The sequence below is a fragment of the Myotis nattereri genome (assembly GCF_964212035.1).
Source record: "Myotis nattereri genome assembly, chromosome: 17".
Classification (NCBI taxonomy): Eukaryota; Metazoa; Chordata; class Mammalia; order Chiroptera; family Vespertilionidae; genus Myotis; species Myotis nattereri.
The window spans coordinates 17,507,926-17,532,563 of record NC_138092.1 but is presented as its reverse complement, the minus strand read 5'-3'; the positions used below and the strand labels follow the sequence as shown (position 1 = coordinate 17,532,563).

Here is a 24,638-nt window from a genome sequence, read left to right as displayed (position 1 = left end):
TTCCTCCTTGCCTGTGGCTTTCTGGAGAGCGGGGTCCTCGTTATCCTGTCCCCTGCCCGCTCACAGTGCAATCTGCATTGCTTCAGCAATTCTGAGGCTTCAGCATTATGAACGGAATGGATCCTAGGGCACTGACAGCATTTCAAACAGGCGGAACTCGCCGCCGATCCGCCTGGTCCCTAAGCAGCCCAGAGCCCCCGCGCGTGCGCTCTCGGACTCCGAGCACCGGCGAGTCCGCCCCGCCCCGCCCCGCCCCGCCCCGCCCCGCGGTGAGTAGAACCACTGCGCATGCGCGCCACGGGGCCTGTCCGCGCGTCGGCGCTACCAATAAAGTTGTTGCGGACTGAGCCTCTCCTTTTCTTTGGCAAGATGGCGGAGTACGACCTGACCACTCGCATCGCTCACTTTTTGGATCGGCATCTAGTCTTCCCGTTGCTTGAGTTTCTCTCCGTCAAGGAGGTGAGCGGGGCCGTGGGTGCGAGGACGCTGTGGGAGCGCGGGAGGCGCGGGGCGGCGGCGGCGGCGGCCCGGGCTCGCCTGACACACGTGTGGGGCGGCCGCGAGTTTGGTCCCGGCCGGGCAGTCGGACCTTCTGGGAGGTGAGCGTCCCCGGAGCGGGCTGGGCCCGCGGACTCGCGGCCCGGAGGAGAGGAGGGGCGAGGCGAGGCGACCCTGGGGAAGTCGGGGAGGAGAGCGGCGTCAGCTTCCCTGCCTGCGGTGCCCGCCCCGGCACTTCCGCCTCCGTTCCCTTCGGAAGTGAGCGCTGCGCCGCGGGCCCCGCCGGACCTTCCCTTCGCACCCGCCGCTCCGAGCCCCCCGGCGGGTAGAGGTGGTCACTTCCTTCCGGGAACTGGGAGGGCTCTGCTCGCCGGCCGGGTCGTGTGGGTTAATTTCCTTACGCTGAAATGTCCAGCACTTTGATTGCCGTAAAGTTGTGCGTTCTTGGCATTGAGTCTTCCTGGCCTTTCGATACGTCGCCCGTTCTTCCAAGTGAAGCAGGAGTTTGTCGGATGCGGATGGGGACCCCACCCCCACCCACCCAAAAAAGCACACCCGACACGTTGTAACCTAAAAGTTCTTTCCCAGTTAGAGATGCATATTCTTCGAGTGATTGGAATCGTGGTTGATGTTCATTTCAAGCTACGCAAGATATATTGAATAAGTGCGGCCCCGGTACTTGGTTTTTAAAAAATGCCTCCGTCCTAAGAGTTTTGAAATATTGAGCGTAGGTTATTCTTTGAGTTTATTGGGAAATTGATGCATTTCAATGATCATAAGGCAGTGTTACTGTGATGAAAACATTAGGCTATAGGCCAGAGAGATAAATGAATTCTGTTTCTGGAAGCAGATGTAAACATAGGTCTATCTAGGGAACTCCAGACTTGGGAAATAGATTGTCCCCCAATAGCAGTAAGACGAAATGAGCCCTACAAATAAACATTGATTTGTTCTGATAACTTTTCGGATTTTCTTGTATATATGGTTCATTAAACATATAATCCTCAAATTCATATGATCCTTGCCTAAGCACGTACAGACAACTCTGAAGTTGCTGATGTTAGGAAACACACAGTTCATTTAAAAAATGTTCAAGAATGTCTTTCCTCATAAAGCTTTATTTTGACAGGATATAGTTTTGCCTTGGTGTTTCTTCACAAGGGATGTACTTACCACCTGTATTTTAAAGCTTGAATATAATAGTTCAGTCTGCCTTCTGTTTTCTTTTCTGGATAAGAAATAGAGAAATAACCGTATTTTGAAATCCTTTGCCAGCTACTTGTAGAAATGTTTCTAAACTAACCAAACTTCACATTTTCATGTATTCTTTATACTTCCATTTTCCAAGGCAGATAAAAGGGAGGAGTGTGTCAGCGTAGATTAGTATATCATAGGGCAAAACAAAAACTACAAATGGCGGCTGAGAATCAGTGCAAAATAACTGGGTTCAGTACGTTCTTCTTGGAGAGAATGCTGGTGAGATGGCCATAGTGCACCCAAGAGGTTGCTGAAGTATTTGTTGAGCAGTTACTAAGTACGTATAGAGCTGCTGTGGAAATGTGATAAATCCAAGGTAAAATCCGGACACCTCACCGCTAAAATCGTACCTCTCTTTTAGAGGAGATGAAGGTCTATTAAGTATAAGGCAGGATGTGAAGGCGATCTGGTTGCGACATCTGTCACCCCATTGGTCGCCAGGGTTGATTCGGCTGATCTGGCTGGCTAGGCGGGTGTCCCCCTCCTCCCTCACCGATCCATGTGCCTCCCTCCTGAAGCTTCGCGCTCGGTCGAAGAGGACGACCTCCCCCCCGCCCAGGAGAGGACCGGTCTTCGGTCAAGGGTATAGGAGTAGCTGCGCTCCCCTGCTAGAACCTCCAAACAAGCTCTCAAGTATAAGGCAAAAAGTAATGTGTCAAAAAAGTCCTGGCAGAGTGCTATCAAATTGAGGAGATTCTAATCTGGCATAAGGCCTTTGAGGAAGAGAGGCTTTAAGTTGAGTTTTGAAAGATAGGTGGTTGGGAGAGTCAGTGACCAGGATACAGGAGGACAATTTGAAATGTTGGATAATATGAGCTTGGAGAGAGCGGGAACTTTGTTTTGTTCTTTGCTCTCTGTTCTCAGCACATAAAATAGAGTCTGGAATAAAGGCTTTGAATGATTATTTGATAAATGAGTCAATAAATACATATTTGTGTCTTCTCTGTGACCCCCTCTGTTAATCCTCACCTGTGGATATTAGAGAGAGTGCAAGGGAGGGGGAAGAGACACAGAGAGAAATATCCATATGAGAGAGACGCATCGATTGGTTGCTTCCCACAGGTCCTACAAGGCCCGTACCTACCCTTGACTGTAATCGAACCCAGGACCTTTCAGTGTGCAGGCCAATGCTCTAACCACTTAGACGCACCAGCTAGGGCAGGTTTTGATTTTATATAAATGGAATTAAGCATTCACCCTCTCATACTGCTTTGTATGACTTCTTTTCATTCAACATTGTGAAGGTCATCCAAGTTTTAGGATGGCAGTAGTTTGTTGATTTTCAGTACTGGATGTATGTCCTTTTATTTGTGTACTAGAGGCCTGGTGCATGAAATTTGTGCACGGGTAGGATCCCTAGGCCTAACCGGTGATCAGGGCCAATCGGAGTCTTCCGGCTGCTGGCCGGGGCCTTCCTTCGTTCCGTGCCACCCCCTGGTGGTCAGTGCACATTATAGTGGGTGATCGAACTCCCGAGGGGACACTTTGCATATTAGCCTTTTATAGATAGAGATAGGTAGATCATAGTTTATTCAGTCTAACGTTGATAGACTTGGCTGTTAAAAATAGTGTTGCTATGATCGTTATTGGAAATGCTATTTTTCTTGGGAACCTAGGAGCAGAATTGCTGGGTCAAAATATATGTTTAACTTTAGGAGATAAAAATAGCTTTCCAGCCAGAACCGGTTTGGCTCAGTGGATAGAGCGTCGGACTGCGGACTGAAAGGTCCCAGGTTCGATTCCGGTCAGGGGCATGTACCTTGGTTGCGGGCACGTCCCCGGTGGGGAGTGTGCAGGAGGCAGCTGGTCGATGTTTCTCTCTCATCGATGTTTCTAACTCTCTATCTCTCTCCTTTCCTCTCTGTAAAAACTCAATAAAATATATTTAAAAAAAAAATAGCTTTCCAAAGTGGTTGTACACCTGCCATCAGAATGTTTGTGACTCTACGTCAGGGTTAGGGAACCTTTTTTCTGCCACGGCCCATTTGGATATTTATAACATCATTTGAGGGCCATACAAAATTATGAACTTAAAAATAAGCCTGCTATATTTGGTCAAACATTTAAATAACACCCCTAGTGCCTTGGCAGGGCCAGACCAAATGATTACTCGGGCCTTATATGGCCCGTGGGCCAGATGTTCCCCACCCCTCCTCTGCATCTATACCAAGACTGGTGTCAGGTGTTTTAGTTTGTAGTGTGGTTTTAGTTTGCATTTCCTTTTATGATTAAGTTTAGAACCTTTCTAGTGCCTTTTGGGTATTTGGTTAAGTTTTATTGATATAGGCATATTAATCTTTTAGCCATTTTCAATTGGATCCTCTCTATTTTGTAGGAGTTCTTTTTTAAAAAATATATTGTTATTGATTTCAGAGAGGAAGGGAGAGGGAGAGAGAGAGAGAAACATCAATGATGAGAGAGAACCATTGAACGGCTGCCTCCTGCATGCTCCCTACTGGGGATCAAGCCCGCAACCCGGGATGTGCCCTTGACCAGAATCGAACTTGGAACCCTTCAGTCCGCAGGCTGATGCTCGCTCAATCCACTGAGCTGAACCAGCTAGGGCTTTTGTAGGAGTTATTTATGTGGTTTGTAAGATTCAGTTTTGATCTCATGGCTATACCATTTGACCAGTTTCATCTTTTCTTTTCATGGTATAAATGTGGGAGCCTTCCCTCATCGTCCCTGCCTCCCACCTCCCTTGGCAAAATTAAATTTAATATAAAAGCCTTTTCTTTTGCTGAAGCCTTATGTTGATGACTGTTTAATTAAAAATTTATTTTTATTACTTTCTCTTCCCCTGAATACTATTGTTAGAATCTCCAAATATTGCTTAATACACTTAATTTCATGTTCTTGAGAGTTTGTTTATTTGGTCCCTGTAGTATGGGTTAAATTATATTTCTTGAACTCTCTGCAAAGCAAAAATGGATACGACATGGTTGACTTAGAGAATTGGATGCTAGTTATGTTTCAGTGGTATGGGTGGGGAAGCATTATAAAGGACTATAACTAGTGAAAAAATATGTGGGAATAAAGGAGAGGCTACTTTAAATAGAGATGGGAAAACATCATGTGGATGTTGAGATACTAAAATGTTAAATCAATTTAATAGTTAAAGTTCTAATTATCTGAATGTGGAGAAGAGACAACTATATGTGCCTACCTATGGAGTTGGTGTGGTTGTTTATTTAGGCATAGTCTTGTTCTAGAAAGGATAAAAGGTGGTTTATAGGGACACATAAAAAATAAGAGAATTAGAATTAGGTGGGAATGGATCTGCAGTGTTCAGTTGCCTTCATTTTTAAGTTATTAAGTATATAGAATATTATTATGTTTCTGTAGGTTGTCTTTTAAGAGGGTGAATTAATACTATGTAATATTTTATTTAAAAAATTGTATTTCAGAAAGTATATTTCCAGGTAAACTTATCTTGGTATTAATCATTTTGTTTGGAGGAACTTCAGTATACTTACTAATAAGTAATTTTCACTTGCAGATTTATAATGAAAAAGAATTATTACAAGGAAAATTGGATCTTCTTAGTGATACCAACATGGTAGACTTTGCTATGGATGTATACAAAAACCTTTATTCTGATGATATTCCTCATGGTAAGTTTTGTCATTAGAACTGATGCTTGTCTTGTGAACAGAGGATGTGTGAATTAAAGTTTTGTGATTTTATTAAAAGCTTTAGCCAAAAGAGTTCTTTGGATGAAAGGTAATACTAGGTTATAGGTCTTCTAAAGCATATTATTTTCACACCATAGAAGATGTGAAATTGCTTTAAGACATGGTCATAAAATACTTTTAGTTTATAGTATTTCGTTCATAGTATCATCAGAGTTGTAGTTATCAATCAGATTGTTACCTTAGAATTATCTGAGACTTTGGCAATTTTTTGGGTTGACTAACTTTTTCAAATAGCATTTTGCGTGCCTTAGGGGTTTATTTTTCATCTGGGTATAGCTATGGTCTTCAAAACTACAGTCCCCGGACCAGCATCATCAGTTCTCCTGGAAGAGCTTGTTAGAAATGCAAATTCTACAGCCTAATTAGAAACGGTTGGCTGAGGCCCAGTGTCCACATTGGAGAATTACTGGTCTAGTGTTTTTCAAATCCCTGTTTTCTGTGGTAATAGATGTTCCTTAAAAAATGGTGGTCTGTAAGTTTGGAAAATACTGAAATATTCTATATCATTTCTTTTATGCATAGAGTATTTTAAAATAATCTAAGAACTCTTTCAGTACAGAAACACAATTTACTTTGTTTAAATTGACATTTCTCAAAATTTGATCACAGATCCCCTTCTGTTTTGAGAAACACTGTTCTAGTGTATACTTTGTAATATATAATGCAGAGTTATTACATTAAACATAATCATCTTTTGGCTTATATTACAGTTCCCTGCAATAACATTCACTCTTTAAATTTTAGTTTGTGGTGAAAAGTTCTTATTGAAACTTTAAAATATGCTAGCAGGGTAGGTTATATGTGAATTTTCTCTGACTTCTTGATGCAGTGAAAAGAAACTATAGAATTGGGTTTGAGAGATTACAGAACTACTTCATTTATAGCAAGAAGAGAAATTACTGACTGGATTTAAATCCCATTAAACTTAGCTGAAAACGTAATAATAATATGTAAACTCCTCTGAACCTCTGTTCAGAAACTCTGGAATAATATACTCACCTGAGAGAATTTAATGAGAACACATATAAAAACACTGGGAATGAAGTCTCTGAATGTAGAATTAGATCATTTTTCCTTTTGACACCCCTTCCTTCTTCCCTTCCCTCTCCCAGGCTGTATCCGTATATTCCCCAGTTTCTCTTGAGTAAAATGAGGATTCCTTCTTCCTTTATGTGCCTTATCATTGCTAGAAAGAAGAAATTTGATCTGGGGAAGTTATTGAGTTGGTGGTATTGGCATATGAATCTATTAGTGTAAATACATATATGCACAATATAGTAAAATGAAAAATTTCCAGAGACAACATCCTGGGGAGCAGTTATAGTTTAACATTATAGTACTCCTTTGCTTTTTTAATTAGCTTTGCGAGAGAAAAGAACCACAGTTGTTGCACAACTAAAACAGCTTCAGGCAGAAACAGAACCAATTGTGAAGATGTTTGAAGATCCAGAAACTACAAGGCAAATGCAGTCAACCAGGTAACCTCTCCTTAAGTAGAATTATAAAAATTCTCTTTCCTGGATTAATACAAATGCTAATTTGAACTTTGATTCCTTTATATATTGGTTTTCATTTATCCTTATTGTATAGGGACAAGAAAGTCTTAATGTTAATATTAAATTCTTTTTAGAACTTCTTTACCACCTACCTAAATCTGATTATGTTGCATCAGTTCTGTCTCCTTGGCAACGTCTGGAGACATTTTTGGTTTTCACAACAGGAGGAGTGAATTGGCACCTAGCAAGGAGCAGCCAAGGATGCTGCTAAACATTCATTGGACAATATTCTACCCTCCAAAAAAGAATTATCCAACCCAAAATGTCAGTAGTACTGACGTTGAGAAACACTGTGCCTAGGCAGTACCTGGAGCACATGGGTTGTTAGCTGTAAGGAAAACCTGAGCTCACTTTATCAGTTTGCTACATTCTCCCATATCCTTCCAACCTGATGCGCAGCCCAAGGAGGGTAGTGTAGAGCTGATAAGGTTATTTTATTCCTAACTTCTCCTTAGCTAGAAAAACTTATTGTTTGGTTTCCAAGAAAACATTTTGCCTTACTCTGACTTAATATCACTAATTGAAGCCCTTTAGATTATTTAAAATGTTTGAAAATAAAATCTATTAAATTGAATATTGCCTTTGTGGTAAGTCTTAGCTACCAGTATATTCCCTTGAGAAATTGCAGATTTTGCCATGTTGTACCTTTAGTTCTTATGATATATTATCAAGTCAAATTTTAGAGAGGTTGGCTCTGAATTTTTACTTGTGATTTGGGAAAGTATTACTAGATATCTTTTAGAAAAGCAGCAAATACTACACTATTGCTATCCTGTATTATAATGTACTAGAGGCCCTGTGCACGAATTTGTGCATGGGTGGGGTCCGGCCAGCCTGCCCCAATGGGGGCCAATCAGGCCGGGCCGGCCAGAGGGAGGGGACATGGGAACTGCCCTCGCACCACCCCCCCCATAAGGTGGGGGGGCCAATCGGGCAGGACTTGCCAGGGGGAGGGACCATGGGCAGTTGGCCAGCTGGCCCACCCCATATTGGGGGGGTTGGTTGGGGGTGGGGAGGGGAGGGGCCATGGGCGGTTGGCAGGCCAGCCCCACCCCCTGGTTGAACTCCTGGTTGAGGGGACAATTTGAACATTAGCCTTTTATTATGTAGGACTAGAGGCTCAGCGCACGATTAAATCGTGCGTGGTTAGGTTCCCTAGGCCTAGCTGCAATCAGGGCCATGTCCACCGCCCAGCGTCACTCCTCTGCCTCTGTGACCCCTGCCCCATGAACCTCCACGCTCACAGCCCCTGCCCTGCGAGATTCTTCCACTCCAGCAGCCCCGCGAAGCTCCACGCTCACAGCCCCTGCCCTGCCTCCAACACCCTGCGACGCTCCTCGGCCTCAGCCACCACTGCAACGCTCCTTCACCTCACCGCCCTCGAAGCTCCATACTCACAGCCCCCGCCCCGCTCCTCCGCTGCCTCGCATCCACCGCCCCTGCCCTGCGATGCTCCTCCACCTCAGCCACTTCGGGAAGCTCCATGCCCACAGTCCCCCGCCCCGTGAGGCTCCTCAGCCTCCACAGCCCCGCCCCGCTATGCCATGAGAGCCGGACCGGTCCTTTGGTCATTTGGGCCCACGGCTCTCTCCTGCCACCGCACTGCAGGCAGTTGGGGGCCCATAGCTCCCATTCCCTCAGCTCCCTAGCCTGCTGTTTGGTAGTCTGTCTGGTCGTGACAGCACCTGGCTTTTTGTATATATTAGGATTTTACTATACCACACCATATTTTACTACATACATATATGTACACACAGGTGTACCTATACACATACACAGAGATAGCTATATTTTATAAAGTTATCTATACTAATAAAAGGGTAATATGCAAATTGGTCACGACACCCTCACAGTCATAACCGGATATGCTAATTAGTCATGACCAGTATGCAAATTGACCATCACACACAATAAGAGAGGGATATGCTAATTAGTAACTAGTATGCAAACAGACTATCGCTCCAACACACAAGATGGCCACCCCCATGTGGTCAAAGATGGCCTGCAGGGGAAGGCATTTAGGGGTTACCGAGCCGGCAGGGGAGGGCAGTTGGGGGCAACCAGGCCTGCGGGGGGGCAGTTGGGGGTGACTGGGCCTGCAGGGGAGGGCAGTTAGGGGTGACTGGGCTGGCAGGGGAGGGCAATTGGGGGCGATCGGGCCGGCGGGGGAACAATTAGGTATCGATCAGGCTGGCAGGCAGAAGTGGTTAGGGGCAATCAAGCAGGCAAGCGGTTGGGAGCAAGTAGTCCTGGCTTGTGAGAGGGATGTCCGACTGCCCTCAAGGGGTCCCAGATTGGAGAGGGTGCAGGCTGGACTGAGGGACACACACACACACACACCACCACCACCACCCACCCACACACACCCTCCCCCCCCCCCCCCAGTGCACGAATTTCGTGCACCAGGCCTCTAGTCATATATAATATGTATTTATATATAGCTGTATGTGTGTACATATACATATGTAATACTTAACTACTTATGTATACTTATGAGTAATTATAGACCTTCAAGTCACATGTAAGTAACCACAAAGGGACAGCTGAAATAATCCAGAAATTAGGGTACAACAGGAAATTTAGGATTTAAATTGTAAATTTAGTCAAGTCATGTAAACACTTGGATGTAATGGGATTTAGGATATGAATAAGGTGAATATGGATTTGTTTACCAAATATTAGGAAGAGAGGACTCCTTGTAGCTTAATACACACTAAATTGGAGATAAGTGAAAGGATGGAATTGTGTGTTAAAAACTTGTAACCCAATTAAACATGTAAACTATTTAATCTTTTTATGTTGAAACTTCATGTACATTTCATATTCTGTATTTTAATATACCCATGTTAATTTTAGTGATAACATATCTACCCCTCATTAAATAACTCTTCAAGTAAAAGTATGCTCTTGAAAGACATGCCACAGCTTATATGCTTGGAGGAGCATTAAAAAATGTTTTTATATTTGAAAATGTCTAGAAGGTAGGCAATGGTACCCATATATCACTTGTTCCTTGGAGTCTTTGTCACCATTATACCATCTTGCCAACATATCAAATTATGCAAAGCTAAAAAAATAAAAAGTTGAATTGGGTTAACACTTTGATATATATAATAATTACATAGGGTGTGTAGCATTCGTGTCCTATAAGTTAGGCATGATTTATTAATCTTGTAAATTTGCTAAATTACAGTCCTTATGAAAAATAGTAACAAATTGGGAGGGGGACAAATTTTTATATAGGATTAATTCCTAATAGTATGTACAGTCCACATATTCCAGTCTTTGTTCTGTAAGAATGTATTCTCTATTTAAAATGTATACCCAAGATAGCAAATATAGAAACTCCTCGACATACGATGGGGTTACCTCAACCCATGGTAAGTTGAAAATATCATAATTAAAAAATACATTTAATACACTTAACCTTTCCAACATAACATATAGCCACACATATGTTGATTAAAGTCAGAATGCTTTCATTAGCCTACAATGGGGAAAAATTACCTAATACAGTGAATACACTGTAGAGTGTCAGTTGTTTATTCTCATGATCGCAAGGCTGACTAGGAGCTGTGACTTAACTGCTGCTTCCCACCATTATGAGATAGTTATCACACTATATATTGCTAGCCCACGAAAAGATCAAATTTTAAAGTATGTATCATTTTTGCACCATTGCAAAGTTGAAAATTCTTAAGTCAAACCATCTTACGTCTGGGACCATATGTATCATTTTCAGTAGGTTATCACCTAAGTTGACCATTGGGCCTCACTATAAAAATAGTCAGAATGTTCTGGTTTTATTACCTAAAAACACTTCTAAAGGGCATTACCATGGATGTGGTATGACAGAACACATGGTTTTCAGTTAGGACTAAAAAATCTGAAATGAATTTTAAAACTTGCAATTCTTGAGTTTATATTTCTTCAAAACATTTACTGTTCTGTTTATTTTATTCTGGAAGTCTTATTTTACTTCTGGTGTTTGGGTATTAAGGTATTTAAAGTGGCTTTATGTGGATAATAAGTTAGAAGTTGGATGTGCTTATTTTTTGTGGACTATAAAATACAGTAATTTTTGTTTTTTATTATTAAGGGATGGTCGGATGCTGTTTGACTACTTGGCAGACAAGCATGGTGTAAGTAGTGTCTTGAAAACTTTTATAATTATCATGTTATAAGGGTAATTAAAGAATAGTGCTGTATAGATAGGTTCCTTGTTCGACAAGAGTACAATTTCCAGATCCATTGATTAAGTGTAATATCTGGTATGTTTTTGAAACTAGATTTTAAAAATTGGTAATGATAGAAAAATAATATACTTACCTTTAGGTAACAGAAGGTCTCAAAATTTGGATTTATTTTTTCAGACTAATCAGATAGTAATGTTTTATGTTTCTGATGGGTTAACCAATAAGTAAAGACAGAACTATATTTGAATGGGAAATGCCTTAAGTAATAAAATTAAGTAACACTTTGGCTGCCTTTTGGAATAAAGTAGATCATAACATTATCAAGGCCTTCATAAATCCCCAAATTCACAAGTAAAGAAATGATACAGACTTTTCTAGCCATCTCCCAATTTCTTTTCCCCTGTGTTAACTCAAAGCATAAGGCATTGCATACTAGTACTATCACTTCTGTAACTTGCATTCAAGTGTTCTCTCTCATTTAACAATTATTGTAACAAGAGGCATGCTGACCACTGTGCAGAATACTTTTTCTGGTTTTCACGTAGAATGTTTAGTGGATTTATTAATGGTCAAGTTTGGAGCCCTTCTCATATTTCTTCACTTTTTCTTGCATCAACTCTAAAAGTTGGCAAATTTTGGGGCCAAAATTAAATTTTGATCACAGAGAACAGTTTACTGTACATATTATTTGTACTGAATCACAAAACCTTACATATATCTGATAGTTATCTAAGCTCAGTCACTAGCTAAGACACACACATCATACCTTCAGCAGCAATTCAAGTTTGTATCAATTGTAACACAGTAGGTACATTACAATTCATAATTCTTTGACGCCAGAAATATGAATGTTAAATTTACCAATTCTTAAATTTACGTTTTGAGGGCATTTATTTTTTTATGACAACTTTCAGAATACTTTCAAAGAATTGACTTCTGCGGCATTTAAAGGAGTAAATTTTTTTTAAAATAGAGTTTCAGCTTTTTTGTTTTGGTTTTTTAGTTTAGGCAAGAATATTTAGATACACTCTACAGATATGCAAAGTTCCAATATGAATGTGGGAATTACTCTGGAGCAGCAGAATATCTTTACTTCTTTAGAGTATTGGTAAGTAATTTTTTTCTTTGTCCTCTCTTTTATAGGACTCCCTTGGAGTCTCAAAATAATGTCTATAGATTTGGGGGTTTTTTTGTTTGTTTTGTTTTGTTTTTTGTAAGAGAACATCTATTTGGTAAATCACAGAGGTAGAAGAAGTAATTCCTAGAAGAAATGGGCTTAGAAAACAAGTTATGGAGGTAAAGGAAGGGCCCTTGGGAGTGAGGAAACTCATGGTAATATGCCTGATGAGGGTGGAGGGGGAAGGAAAAGGGAAAGGCATGGGCATGCTCACAGGTTCATTTTTTAAAAGTACCTTTCTCTAAATAAATTTTAAAAATTTAGTTTTTTTTCCAAGATTGGTTTGGAATAATATTGTTCTCTTGCTCCCATTTGTAAGCAAATTCTTAATTTGTAGGTTAGCTTGCAAGTGCATTGAAGGTAATCAGTGATGCTAAACTTGTAGTGACTTATCAGAAAATTCCATCAGTTTTACTTTGAATATTATGAAGGATTTAGGAGAGCAAAAGTTGATTACTTTGGAAATGTAAACAGCTTAAACCAGGATTGTAAAATCAGAAGGCTGATATGATTACAGGAACATGAAAAGAGCTGGTTATTCATATCATTTGTTAATGCTGGGAGTGAATTTTGAGAATGAAGATTTAGTATCATGTTAGAGTTCTAGCACAGTAAATTTATTGTTGCTGGTCAGTGAGTGAATGTGCCATTTTGCTAAGACATGGAAACTTAAGGTAACTGCTGGAAATCCAGATATGGAAACTCTTCTAGCATATCCACCCTTGAAAGCAGGTTAGTATGAAGAGCCAACTGTAATGACATGGACTTGAGCCAAAGCAGTATGCATGAACCTTTTGGGGATTAAAGAACGTGCTGCGCTGCTACAAAAAGCTTTTATCCTAACATATATACATATTCTAGTTTTAATGGTATTATTAGATTTATGTAGTATGGTTTTATAATTAAGTTTGAAATTTTCTACAAGTGATAGGTAAATATTTACAGGTTTGGGGAGTTTTTATGTTTACTCTTTTTAAATATTAAGATCCAAGTTAGTTTTCAACCTTAAAAATTTCTGGGTTACTTTTAAACTTTTACATTGCCTAACAAATCTTGTGTTGGAACTCAAATGACATGTGGTTAAGTAACTGAATACCATGATCTGAACACCAAATTAATATTTTACATTAAGAGCAGTCAACATTGGGTAATGCTTAGAAATTATGTACAATTAATTTTTAAATTGCCACAAAACATTTGAGGTAGATGGGAGTTAGTCATCTCCTGTTGGCTAACAAAGCTAAGTTTTAATAAAATATAAATTATTTTACTTCTCTTTTTCTTTTGATTGAGATAGGCAGTACTATAAAAATCTGCATTTGTTTGAAATTTTGTTACAAGCAAAGATAAAAATCATGTTTTGGATTTGGGATGAATGCTGTTTTACTTACTTAAATTTTTTTTTTCAATAGCCTTATTTCATTTCTGAATTCTTTTCTGGTGATTGGTTATTCTTTTAAATCTATGGTTAGGGAAACATAAGCTATGAAAGAACCATTGTAACTATGATCTGAGATTAGAATTTGACTCTCCGAGTGACCTATTGTAGGTCAGTGTTGTATAAATTAAAGCTGTGTGACCTTAGAATCCACCTTTATTTTAAAAAGACTTGGTGGCTTTTAGAATACATCAGGAATGTTTAGATGAACCCTATTTAGAGGTGAAACTTCTTTGATTTGTGTGCTAAGAAATGCATTAATTTGAAATGATATGGTGAAGCATATTTGATAGAAGTTTTTTAACATTTCTATTTTAGAAGTTATTAACACTGTATTTTAATTTATTTTTTTTTAAATCTGCCCTCCCTGTGACCTTTGGTCTGGTTCCAAATTATAATCCCTCTCCTCATTTAGTAGTTATTTGAAATAAATGTGATTTTAACATACAAGGACTATTATCATCTTTTTATGGGGTTTTTTCCCCCACTCAATTTAGAATTTATCTACTGTTAAGTACATGCCATTTGATTTAAAGGTACTTTTCCTTTACTTAAGAAGCTTGAGTAATGACGACTTTTAGAAGCTTTAGAACAGTGATTCTCAACCTTCCTAATGCCATAACCCTTTAATACAGTTCCTCATGTTGTGGTGACCCCCAATTTCATTGTTACAAATTGAACATAATTAAAGCATAGTGATTAATCACAAAAACAATATGTAATTATATATGTTTTCTGATGGTCTTAGATGACCCCTGTGAAAGGGGCGTTCAACCCCCAAAGGGGTCGCGACCCACAGGTTGAGAACCACTACTTTAGAATATTGACTGAAATTTTGGATCTTATTTATTAGCCAGTTTGATAATATCAGTATAAAAGATGTCTATTTCATACTGACTTTCAGATACACAGTTTGATAGATTTTCTGAAATTGGAATGTATCTTGAATTGGTTGTGGTTTGGGTAACAAACATAAAATAGTATTTCCTTAAAGAAGATGGCATCTTAGATTTGATGTAATTTTTGTTTTTGTTTTTTTGTTTAATCCTCACCTGACGATATTTTTTCAATGATTTTTAGAGAAAGTGAAGGGAGGGAAAAGAGGGAGAGATAAAGACAGAGATTGGTTGCCTCCACTACACACCCCGACCAGGGCCAGGGATCAAACGTGCAACCAAGATAAATGCCCTTGACTGGGAATCGAACCCTCAACCCTTCAGTCCACAGGCTGACATTCTAACCACGGAGCAAACCATCCAGGGCTGATGTAATAGTTTAATACTCAGATTTCTTTCTAAGGATCAAACATTTTATCCTTTATGACTTGAACAATGGTTTTATGGATTTTTATAAATCAATTTTTAAATTTCAATGACTTTTGACAAATGTATATACCCATGCAAGTACCACTAAATCAAGATAAAGAATATCTCTCTTCCCCCCAGAAAGACCCTTGTGCCTCTTTGTAGTCATACCTTATCCTGGTTTATCCATTGATCTGTCTTTCATTCGTAGATTAGTTATGCCTGTTCTAGAATTTCACCTAAGTGGGATGAAATATGTAAGTTTGTGCCTGGCTTATTTTGATGAGCAAGATTTTGAGATTCGCTTGTATTGTTGTGTATATCAGAAGTTTGGTTCTTTTATTGCTGAGTAGTAATCCATTTTATGAGTATACTATAATTTGCTTATATATTCAGCTGTTGAACATTTGGATCATTTTGTTTTTGTCTATTACAAATAAAGTTGTCTTGGATATTCCGTGGTTTCATAGATATATGTCCAAATTTAATATACAGAGGTAGTCTGTTATTTGCATGTTCTTAGAGTTTGCTAAATGTTATTGACTATGTTTGAGTTATTACTGACATCAAAGGAATGGTCTCAGTATAGACAGAGTCTGAATTAGATATTACTGTGATCCTCATAATGTAGACAAATACAGTACTCTGATATCATTTCTAGTTTCATCATTGGATACCATTTCCTGAGTTTTTTTATAAAATGATGTTGTAATCTCTTTACATGTATTATATCATTTACATTGTACGGCACCTGAGGTGTGTTCTGTTACTATCCCCATTTTATAGATGAGGAAGCTAAAGTTAAGACGGTTCAGCTCTTTATACTAAGTGATAGAGCCAGAATTATTGGTGGCTGGATTTCCAGTCCTGCCCATGCAATTTTATGTAACATATACTTATAATATATACTAATAATATGTTATAATTATACTACTGTGTGAATGCTTCAATGAAAAATTAAATTCAAAATTTTAATTTTAGGGTTATATTCTTTGTGCAATACCTTCACTTGCTTCTGCTGCTTTAGCACATGTGATCAGTTCAGAGTCTTTCTATCCAATTATCTTGCTCTGAGTGTCCTCCTTTACTCGTTTTTGTCATTTAGCACAGTCTGTATAGGTGTTTTGGGTTTATTACCCTCTTCTAACAGTGGCAAGAAAAAGTAAGGTGGCCCTCAGTCCACTTTTGTAGGTTAAGACTAGAGTATAAAATTCATAGCTTCCATGATTCGAAGTTTAAATTTTGGACGAACTATACTGTCCTTACATCAGTTCCCCGTCTTTAAAATGTGGATAAAACATTATTATTTACCTCTTAGGATTTTTGTTAGAATTATATGAGAAAACAAACTTTTATTGCTCAATCCATATTCCTTTGATAATAATTGTCATTAACCAGTAGACCATTTTTTCTCTCCATAACCCCTTCCATTTGTGTCATAATCTGGAAAAAATTTTTTGTTCTGGAAATAATTCCTCTAAATTATAAATCAGACCCCACATCTTCACTCCACTGATTTTAGCAACAAATTGCCTCTGAATCTAATGGTTTCCAAAGTTTTAGGTGCCTAAAATTTGATTAGTTATACATAAATTATCTGAAATGGATTACACAAAAACACTGGTGCTATATCCTAGTTTTATGTTACTCTTTATTTTCTGATGTAGGCTGAATATTAAAGACCTGAGGTTTTTTTGTTTTAGTATAATTAAGTTAAATGAAAGTGGTTTGAATCGGTGTGATCTAGTAAAGACTTAGATGACTGGAATTTTGGGGTAGAGAGCCACTCATATTTTAGTAGACTAGATGGATTTAGGGTATAGAATATAATTAATTATGATATCTCAAATAGGTTCCAGCAACGGATAGAAATGCTTTGAGTTCACTTTGGGGAAAACTGGCCTCTGAAATCTTAATGCAGAATTGGGATGCAGCCATGGAAGACCTTACACGGTTAAAAGAGACCATAGATAATAACGTGAGTTCAACACTTTTAGATTATTTTCTGGAATTTCTATGTGTCCTTCATACTTTTTGTGTACTTAAAAAAAGAAGAAGAAGACAAACTAAAATGTTTAGATTAGCTTCTGTTGGCCAGACATAAAAATCACAGTGGGTTGACTAGTTTCATTGAATCTCCTTGAAAGAAGCTGTCACTTTTGGCTCTTAGAGAAAAGAACTCAGTTTTCATTTTTGTTAACAACTGTACCTTTTTTATCTGTATCAGTGAAAATTCCACAATACTGTTAGTGCCACCAATTATTTAAAGTCCTATACAGAAGATGACAGTTTTCATCTATGATGCTTAATAAAACTACATCTTTTGGAGTGCTTAGTTCATTTCTTACTTTTAAAATATTTTCTGAAATAACTGTAATTTACAGCCTCTGTACAAATGGCTTAGTGGACATTATTGATTCTGTCTCTGAAAATGAGGAAATTTTAATGTTGAGGTTCATACAGAGTAGTGGTCTAGATAGTGGTCCGCAAACTCATTAGTCAACAGAGCCAAATATCAACAATACAACGATTGGAATTTCTTTGGAGAACCAAATTTTTTAAACTTAAACTATATAGGTAGGTACATTGTTATTAACTTAATTAGGGTACTCCTAAGGCTTAGGAAGAGCCACACTCAAGGGGCCAAAGAGCCGCATGTGGCTAGCGAGCCGCAGTTTGCCGACTACGGGTCTAGGAGATTGAATTTTGATCATAATAACCCTACCTAGCACATGCCTCAGGAAATTTTCATTTTTAACTAAAGTTCTGAGATGAGCAGTATTCATTCATTGCCTTGCCTCTTTCTCATATATTAATATTTCCTATGTGTACTTTTTTAACCCTTTAGTCTGTGAGTTCTCCTCTCCAGTCTCTTCAGCAGCGAACATGGCTCATTCACTGGTCTCTGTTTGTTTTCTTCAATCACCCCAAAGGGCGCGATAATATTATTGATCTCTTCCTTTACCAGCCACAGTAAGTTAATTTCACTACATAATTTTGGTTTTAATTATATGAAATTATATACTTCTCCCTAACATTTGAATTTGTTGCCATTCTCCCCCCCCACCATGTGGTACATGTACTTGTTAATTTAAAAAGCTTATTTGTGGGGGGATCACTTTGTAAATTATATGTGTCTAACCACTATGCTATATATCTGAGACTAATATAAAATAATATTAAATGTCAACTGTAATTTAAAAAATGGTTAAAAAAAGAAAAAGCTTATGTAACTCTTAAGGAAGTAATTTAATAAAAAATACACTCTAAGCTCTCTAAAGTGCTATTTATGTTTGGTCCCTGAACCAACACCATAAATATCATGCAGAGTCTTGGGTCTTACCCTAGGGCCTAGAATAAGCTTGGGGAATGTCTGACCTGTTGGCCATTGGTGTGGTCCTGCCAAAGCAATATGGTGAGTTATTTGAATGTTTGACCAAATATAGCAGGCTAATTTTTGCATTGATAATTTTATATAGGATGAGAATGTTATAAATATCCACATGGCCTTTGTGGCAGAAAAAAGGTTCCCCACCCCTGCCCTAGAGAAACTAAATGTATTTTAAACAAGATCCCAGGTAATCCATCTATACGTTAAAGCATTAACATTAAGGCTCTAGGCCAGCGGTTCTCAACCTGTGGGTCGCGACCCCTTTGGCGGTCGAACTACCCTTTCACAGGGGTTGCTTAAGACCATCCTGCATATCAGATATTTACATTACGATTCATAACAGTAGCAACATTACAGTTATGAAGTAGCAATGAAAATAATTTTATGGTTGGGTCACAACATGAGGAACTGTATTTAAAGCCCAGAAGGTTGAGAACCAATACTCTAGGCCATATTATTTGGAAGGAATATATACATTCCAGGAGCATCTCTTCTATATTATCTTTGGTTGATCAGATTTTGGTGGTAAGAAATTGTATTGTTTTACTTTTAGGTAGAAATTTTAAAAAAAATTTATTCCTACTTATGAAATCAGTGCCTCTGAATTTTCTGCCCATTTTTTCCTGTTTTTTTTTTAAATATGGTTTTATTGATTTCAAAGAGAGGAAGAGAGAGGGAAAGAGAGATAAAACATCAGTGGTGAGAGAGAATCATTCATCAGCTGCTCTCTGCACACCCCCTACTGGGGATTGAGCCCACAACCCGGGTATGTGCCCTGACCGGGAATTGAACTGTGACCACCTGGTTCATGGGTCGATGCTCAAACACTGAAGCATACTGGCCGGGCATGCCCATTATTTCTTATTTGGTTGAAACAACTGAAAATAAGTCTGTTTTAAGAAAATATTTAAGATATTTGAGGATAATTTTGTGTTATCTATCCTTTCATACTAAATACGTTTTTATCAAGCAATAATTTTTTGGATTCTTTAGTATTTTAGTTGTTGCCCTTAGTTAATCGCCTCTTTATCTATATCCTTCTTAAAATCTTGATTTTTAAAATTGAAATCATATTCTAGGATTATTAGAGCTAAGCTTTATAAATTATAGTGGCAATATTTTTGCCTCTATTCCAGTGTTAAATTTCACACCTGGTTTTCATTCAATTTGTTGGGAAGGATAGGTAGAAAACCTCGCCTCACACAAATGTATTGGGGAAAGAGGTGTTCTTAAATACCCTTTTTCAGATAATTGTGAATATTGTTTCTGACGATATACCAAAACTCTACAGGTAGTAGTTTTGCAAAGGTTACTGTAATGTGGTACCTGAAACCATATTCAATTTTTGTATTCTAAACTAAACTGGTATTTTAAAATATATTGATTGGCCTTGCACTTCAAATGGGTCTTTTACCCGTGCATGATTTGTAACATTATGCATTGGTTGTTTGGGAGATACTGGTTCACTGAGATAATAGATATTCCCAATGTCTCACATTTTGACATTACATAATACTGAAAAATCGCATTCATTAATATCACTACTAACGCTATTAGAGAGGCTTCAGGTATTGGAAATAGTCAAGCTCTTGGTGACACACGCAAATTTTCCAAAATTCTATTTTTTGAAAGCTCGGATTTTATCATTTGTTTTATTTGAAGGATAGGCTCACTTTATTTTCTAGAAAGTTTCTTCCAAATGCTCAAACCCAAGTAGCTTTGGTTTGTCATTTTTTTCAAGTTAAAATAGCATTCTGTGAGAAAAGCAGCTAGCTCAGCTTGCAACTAACTCAGTTATACAGATACTTTTCAACTTAAGAACCATGGCACCAAAGTACAAAGCTTTATATATACTTCCCATTTAGTCTTACAGAATATTAAAAAGATAAGCATGCAAAGTTGGAGTTGTTAAAAATTAATAGTTTTTACTGCCTAATCAAGGACATAAGTGAAATCCTTTTTTTTAAACTGCAAAAGTGTAGTGGTGAAAAATAACCATGACTACTAGTATAGTATGATGGCACTATCTTTATTTGTGCTAAGGTTACCAGAAGATTTTGTTTGTTTATAATTCACTGATTTTAGTCACTTTATCAAATGGTGCAGCAATCACCATAAATCAGTTGTTGAGCATTTTCATCTGCCAAAAAAGAAGAACCCTTGTACCTATTTTTTTATGACAAAAACAGCCTGTTAGAAAAATATGGAAAAGAAGACTACTCAGTAGTATGACAGCTTTCAGTTTCCCCCAAAATATTGTGCTTACTGTTTCCACTTGCTATAGGGTCAGGTTACCATGATATTTTCTTTCTCATTAGTAATGTCTTCATGGCTTATTTTGATTTTGCGTGATTCAGACTTTTTTTCATATGAAAATATACCCAGTTGGCTTGATAGATAATTGCTTCATCCATTTTCCTGGATTGCGTATTCTTTAAGTAGAATAATTACGTAGCTTGTAATTGACCTGTGTATGTGTTTTTCAATAGTCTCTGATAGATAATAGAAATTAATGGAAAAAGTATCATAGTCTTCTACTAATACAATTTAATGTGATTCATAGAGTATGTGTTAAATTAATAATTTATATAGGTTATTATTTCAGGCTTTTTTAAAAATAAAAAAATACTTTGGAGATAAATTATACTTTTGTCCTTGAAGTGAAAGTTTAGATGCACCTGCAGGTTAAAGTCTCTTACATCATATATATTACCATTTCTGTCATAATTATTCTAAATCTAAAATGGAGATGATTAACACATTTGAAAAATGTTGAACTTTTAAATGTAATATAATACATAAGATAAGGTATCAGGTGTAAGATAGAGCAGTGTTCATAGGCTATTAGAGATGAGGCTTGGCCACAAAATGTAGATGTTATTAGGGAAAAGAATGCATTTGTAATACAATGCCCTAGTTACTCTCCAATTTTAAAAGAAAAAAAGATTTAAAGTTCAGTTAGCACAAGAGTGTTTGTTTTCTAAATAAAATTTCAAGTTTTATTAGACAGTGTCCCGAATTTATCCTTGACTAACCTTTCTGCCTTTCCCCCCCTGTATTTTCTAATTGTTCCTGATCTTTTTGATGCTGGTATCTTGCTATAGCTTAGGGTGACCGCTAAGATCCCCATCTAAAAATTTATCCTCTAAAGTTCTAAGTATTCTCCCCCTTTTTGTTCTTTTAGCTTGTCTTTCTGGAAATGCCTTTTTCTTCTTTGTACCTATCCAAAGTCTGCCTGTTTTTTAAGAAAATGACTTTATTCATGAAGTCCATTATATTGTGTCTACCACATATTTGTTATTTAATTACGTAATGCCTTTAAATGAAAATCTTAACAATTGCCTTATCTCCCCAAAGAGATTATAAGTGTATTCAAGGACAGAATTTTTATTCTTTTAACATCCTGCACATACTAGATACTTACATATTTTTTATTTGGGGGCATATTTTGTCTTATCCTTTGATTACTAAATATTCTTGCTTGCTATTAGAAAGCTGTAGAGAAACTTCTATAAAATTGCACAATTGGAGCAGGATTGTGCCATAGAAAATATAAACTAAAATAATTTTACTGACCTATCGTAATATAACTTCAGAATGCAATAAATGCAGAGGCTCTTATTTAAAAGAAAAAATAATAAAATTAGATTTCAAATATAGGATCAGTATAGTTCTTACATGGTTTATAACCCAAACAACACAAGAAATAGTGTAAGAACATTTAACTAGGTACAAATAATTGTACATGCTAAACAAATGGTAGGTTTAACATCTGTCAGTGAGACCTGGAGAAGTTAGAAGAGTCTAGTGAAGATGAAATTGATCTGGTCTGTAAATTTCAAGTGACAGTGAAGAAAGGAGATGATAAGAAAGTGAAATAGAGCAAAAGAGCACAATGGTCTTATGTAGGCTATTAACCACCTATGTGGTTTTGCTTGTATTTTAACTAAATATATAATTATTGATCGTACCAGAATGTGAACTAAGATAACTTCACAAGAATCACCCTTAATCCCCACTCCCCTCCTTTATGTACTTATCTATGTACATACTAGTACATGCACTGGTGCATGCGCCATGGAAGGTAGGGAGTTCTGCCATCTTTGGAAGTCAAGGGCCATGTTAATGCTGTGTACCAGGGGTCTGCAAACTATGACCATGGACTAATACATCTGGCCTACTGCCTTTTATGGCTTATAATACAAGAATGGCTTTTACATTTGAAATTGTTGGGGGAAATGAAAAAAATGTTGTGTGGCGTGCAAATTACATGAAATTAAAGTATTTTAAAACATTTGTATTGATTTCAGAGAGGAAGAAGAGGGAGAGGGAGATAGAAATATCAATAATGAGGGAGAATCATTGATTGGCTGCCTCCAGCACTTCCCATGCTGGGAATTAAGCCTGAAATCCAGGCATATGCCCTGCCTGGCAGTGGAACCCTGACATCCTGGTTCATAGGTTGACACTCAACCACTGAGCCTCACTGGCTGGGCGAAATTAAAGTTTTAGTATTTTAGAATCCAAAAACTTTTATAAATTTTTATTTGAACATAGCCACACTCATTATTCTACATACACTAGTCCCACTCCCCCTCCATGGGGGATATGTTTCAAGACCCCAAGTGAATACCTGAAACTGTAAATATTCGAACCCTTTATAATGTTTCCTGTACATACATACCTATGGTGAAGTTTAATTTATACATTTAGGTAAGAGATTAATGACAATAATAATAAAATAGAAAAATTATAACAATCCTATCTAAAAATATCAAACATGGTAATTAACCATACCTCTGACACGCTTCCCATTGGCTAATCAGGGTGATATGCAAATTAACTGCCAAGATGGCGGCCGGCAGCCAGGCAGCTGAAGCGAACAGGAGGCTTGCTTGCTCCAGTGATGGAGGAAGCCAAGGTTCCCAGCCTGCCGCTGCCGGCCTCTGAGCTGCACTCTAAGAAACAATGTTGCAATTATAGAAGCTAAACAAACCCCAGAAACCTGCTTTCAGCCAGCCGGGCCTCAGAGCTGGAGCTGCAACAGTGTTTCAATTATAGAAGCCAAACAAACCCAGATACCTGCTTTCAGCAGCTGAGGTCTCAGAGCTGGAGCAGAGCCTCAGAGCTAAAGGTGGCTCTCAGCTCCAGTGGCAGCCATAGAAGGTAAATAAATCCCAGAATAAAAAAGAAAAAAAGGAGAGGTTGGGAGCTTCAGTCACCCGCCAACCTGAAAACGACCCTCAGCCACTCATCCAGACTGGCCAGGCACACCAGTGGGGACCCCCACCCTGAAGGGGGTGTGACCAGCTGCAAAGAGCCATCATCCCCTCATCCAGGCTGGCCAGGCACCCAAGTGGGACCCCCACCCTGATCTGGGACACCCTTCAGGGCAAACCCTCACCCGTGCACCAGGCCTCTGTCCTATATAGTAAAAGGGTAATATGCAAACTGACCCTAACAGCAGAACGACTGGGAATGACTGGTCACTATGACACATACTGACCACCAGGGGTAGACGCTCAATGCAGGAGCTGCCCTCTGGTGGTCAGGGTGCTCTCACATGGGAGGAGCTCTGCTCAGCCACAAGCCAGGCTGACAGGTGCCAGCACAGCGGTGGTGGTGGGAGCCTCTCCCGCCTCCTCAGCAGCGCTAAGGATGTCTGACTGCAGCTTAGGTCTGCTCCCTGCTGGCAAGTGGACATCCCCCGAGGGCTGCCGGGCTGCCAGAGGGATGTCTGATTGCCATCTTAGGCCCAATCCCCCGGGGAGCGGGCCTAAGCCAGCAGGTGGTCATCCTCTGAGGGGTCCCAGACTGTGAGAGGGCACAGGCCGGGCTGAGGGACCTCCCCCCCCACCCCCCACAAGTGCACAAATTTTTGTGCATTGGCTCTCTAGTCCTATCTAATAAAAGAGTGATATGCAAATTGACCATCACTCCAACACACAAGATGGCCGACGGGAGGACAGTTAGGGGTGACCAGGCCAGCCGGGGAGGGCAGTTAGGTGTCGATCAGGCTGGCCGTGGAGTGGTTAGGGGCAATCAGGCAGGCGAGCAGTTGGGAGCCAGCAGTCCTTGATTGTGAGAGGGATCCCAGATTGGAGAGGGTGCAGGCTCGGCTGAGGG

General features: G+C 38.8%; 1 protein-coding gene across 2 annotated transcripts in view; it reads left to right on the top strand.

Annotated features, from left to right (window-relative positions):
- The first annotated feature begins 315 nt into the window (after positions 1–315).
- Positions 316–24,638, top strand: part of EIF3E (eukaryotic translation initiation factor 3 subunit E) — a 43,191-nt gene continuing 18,868 nt past the window's right edge. The window contains exons 1-7 of one of the 2 annotated variants that reach the window (XM_081111376.1): positions 316–459; positions 5,255–5,369; positions 6,811–6,928; positions 11,106–11,148; positions 12,206–12,310; positions 16,974–17,099; positions 17,970–18,094. In XM_081111376.1, coding sequence (XP_080967502.1) covers positions 370–459; positions 5,255–5,369; positions 6,811–6,928; positions 11,106–11,148; positions 12,206–12,310; positions 16,974–17,099; positions 17,970–18,094 — 722 coding nt within the window. In that variant the 5' untranslated portion in view covers positions 316–369. The remainder of the gene's footprint in view (positions 460–5,254; positions 5,370–6,810; positions 6,929–11,105; positions 11,149–12,205; positions 12,311–16,973; positions 17,100–17,969; positions 18,095–24,638) is intronic. The other variant, XM_081111377.1, reaches the window with a different exon arrangement.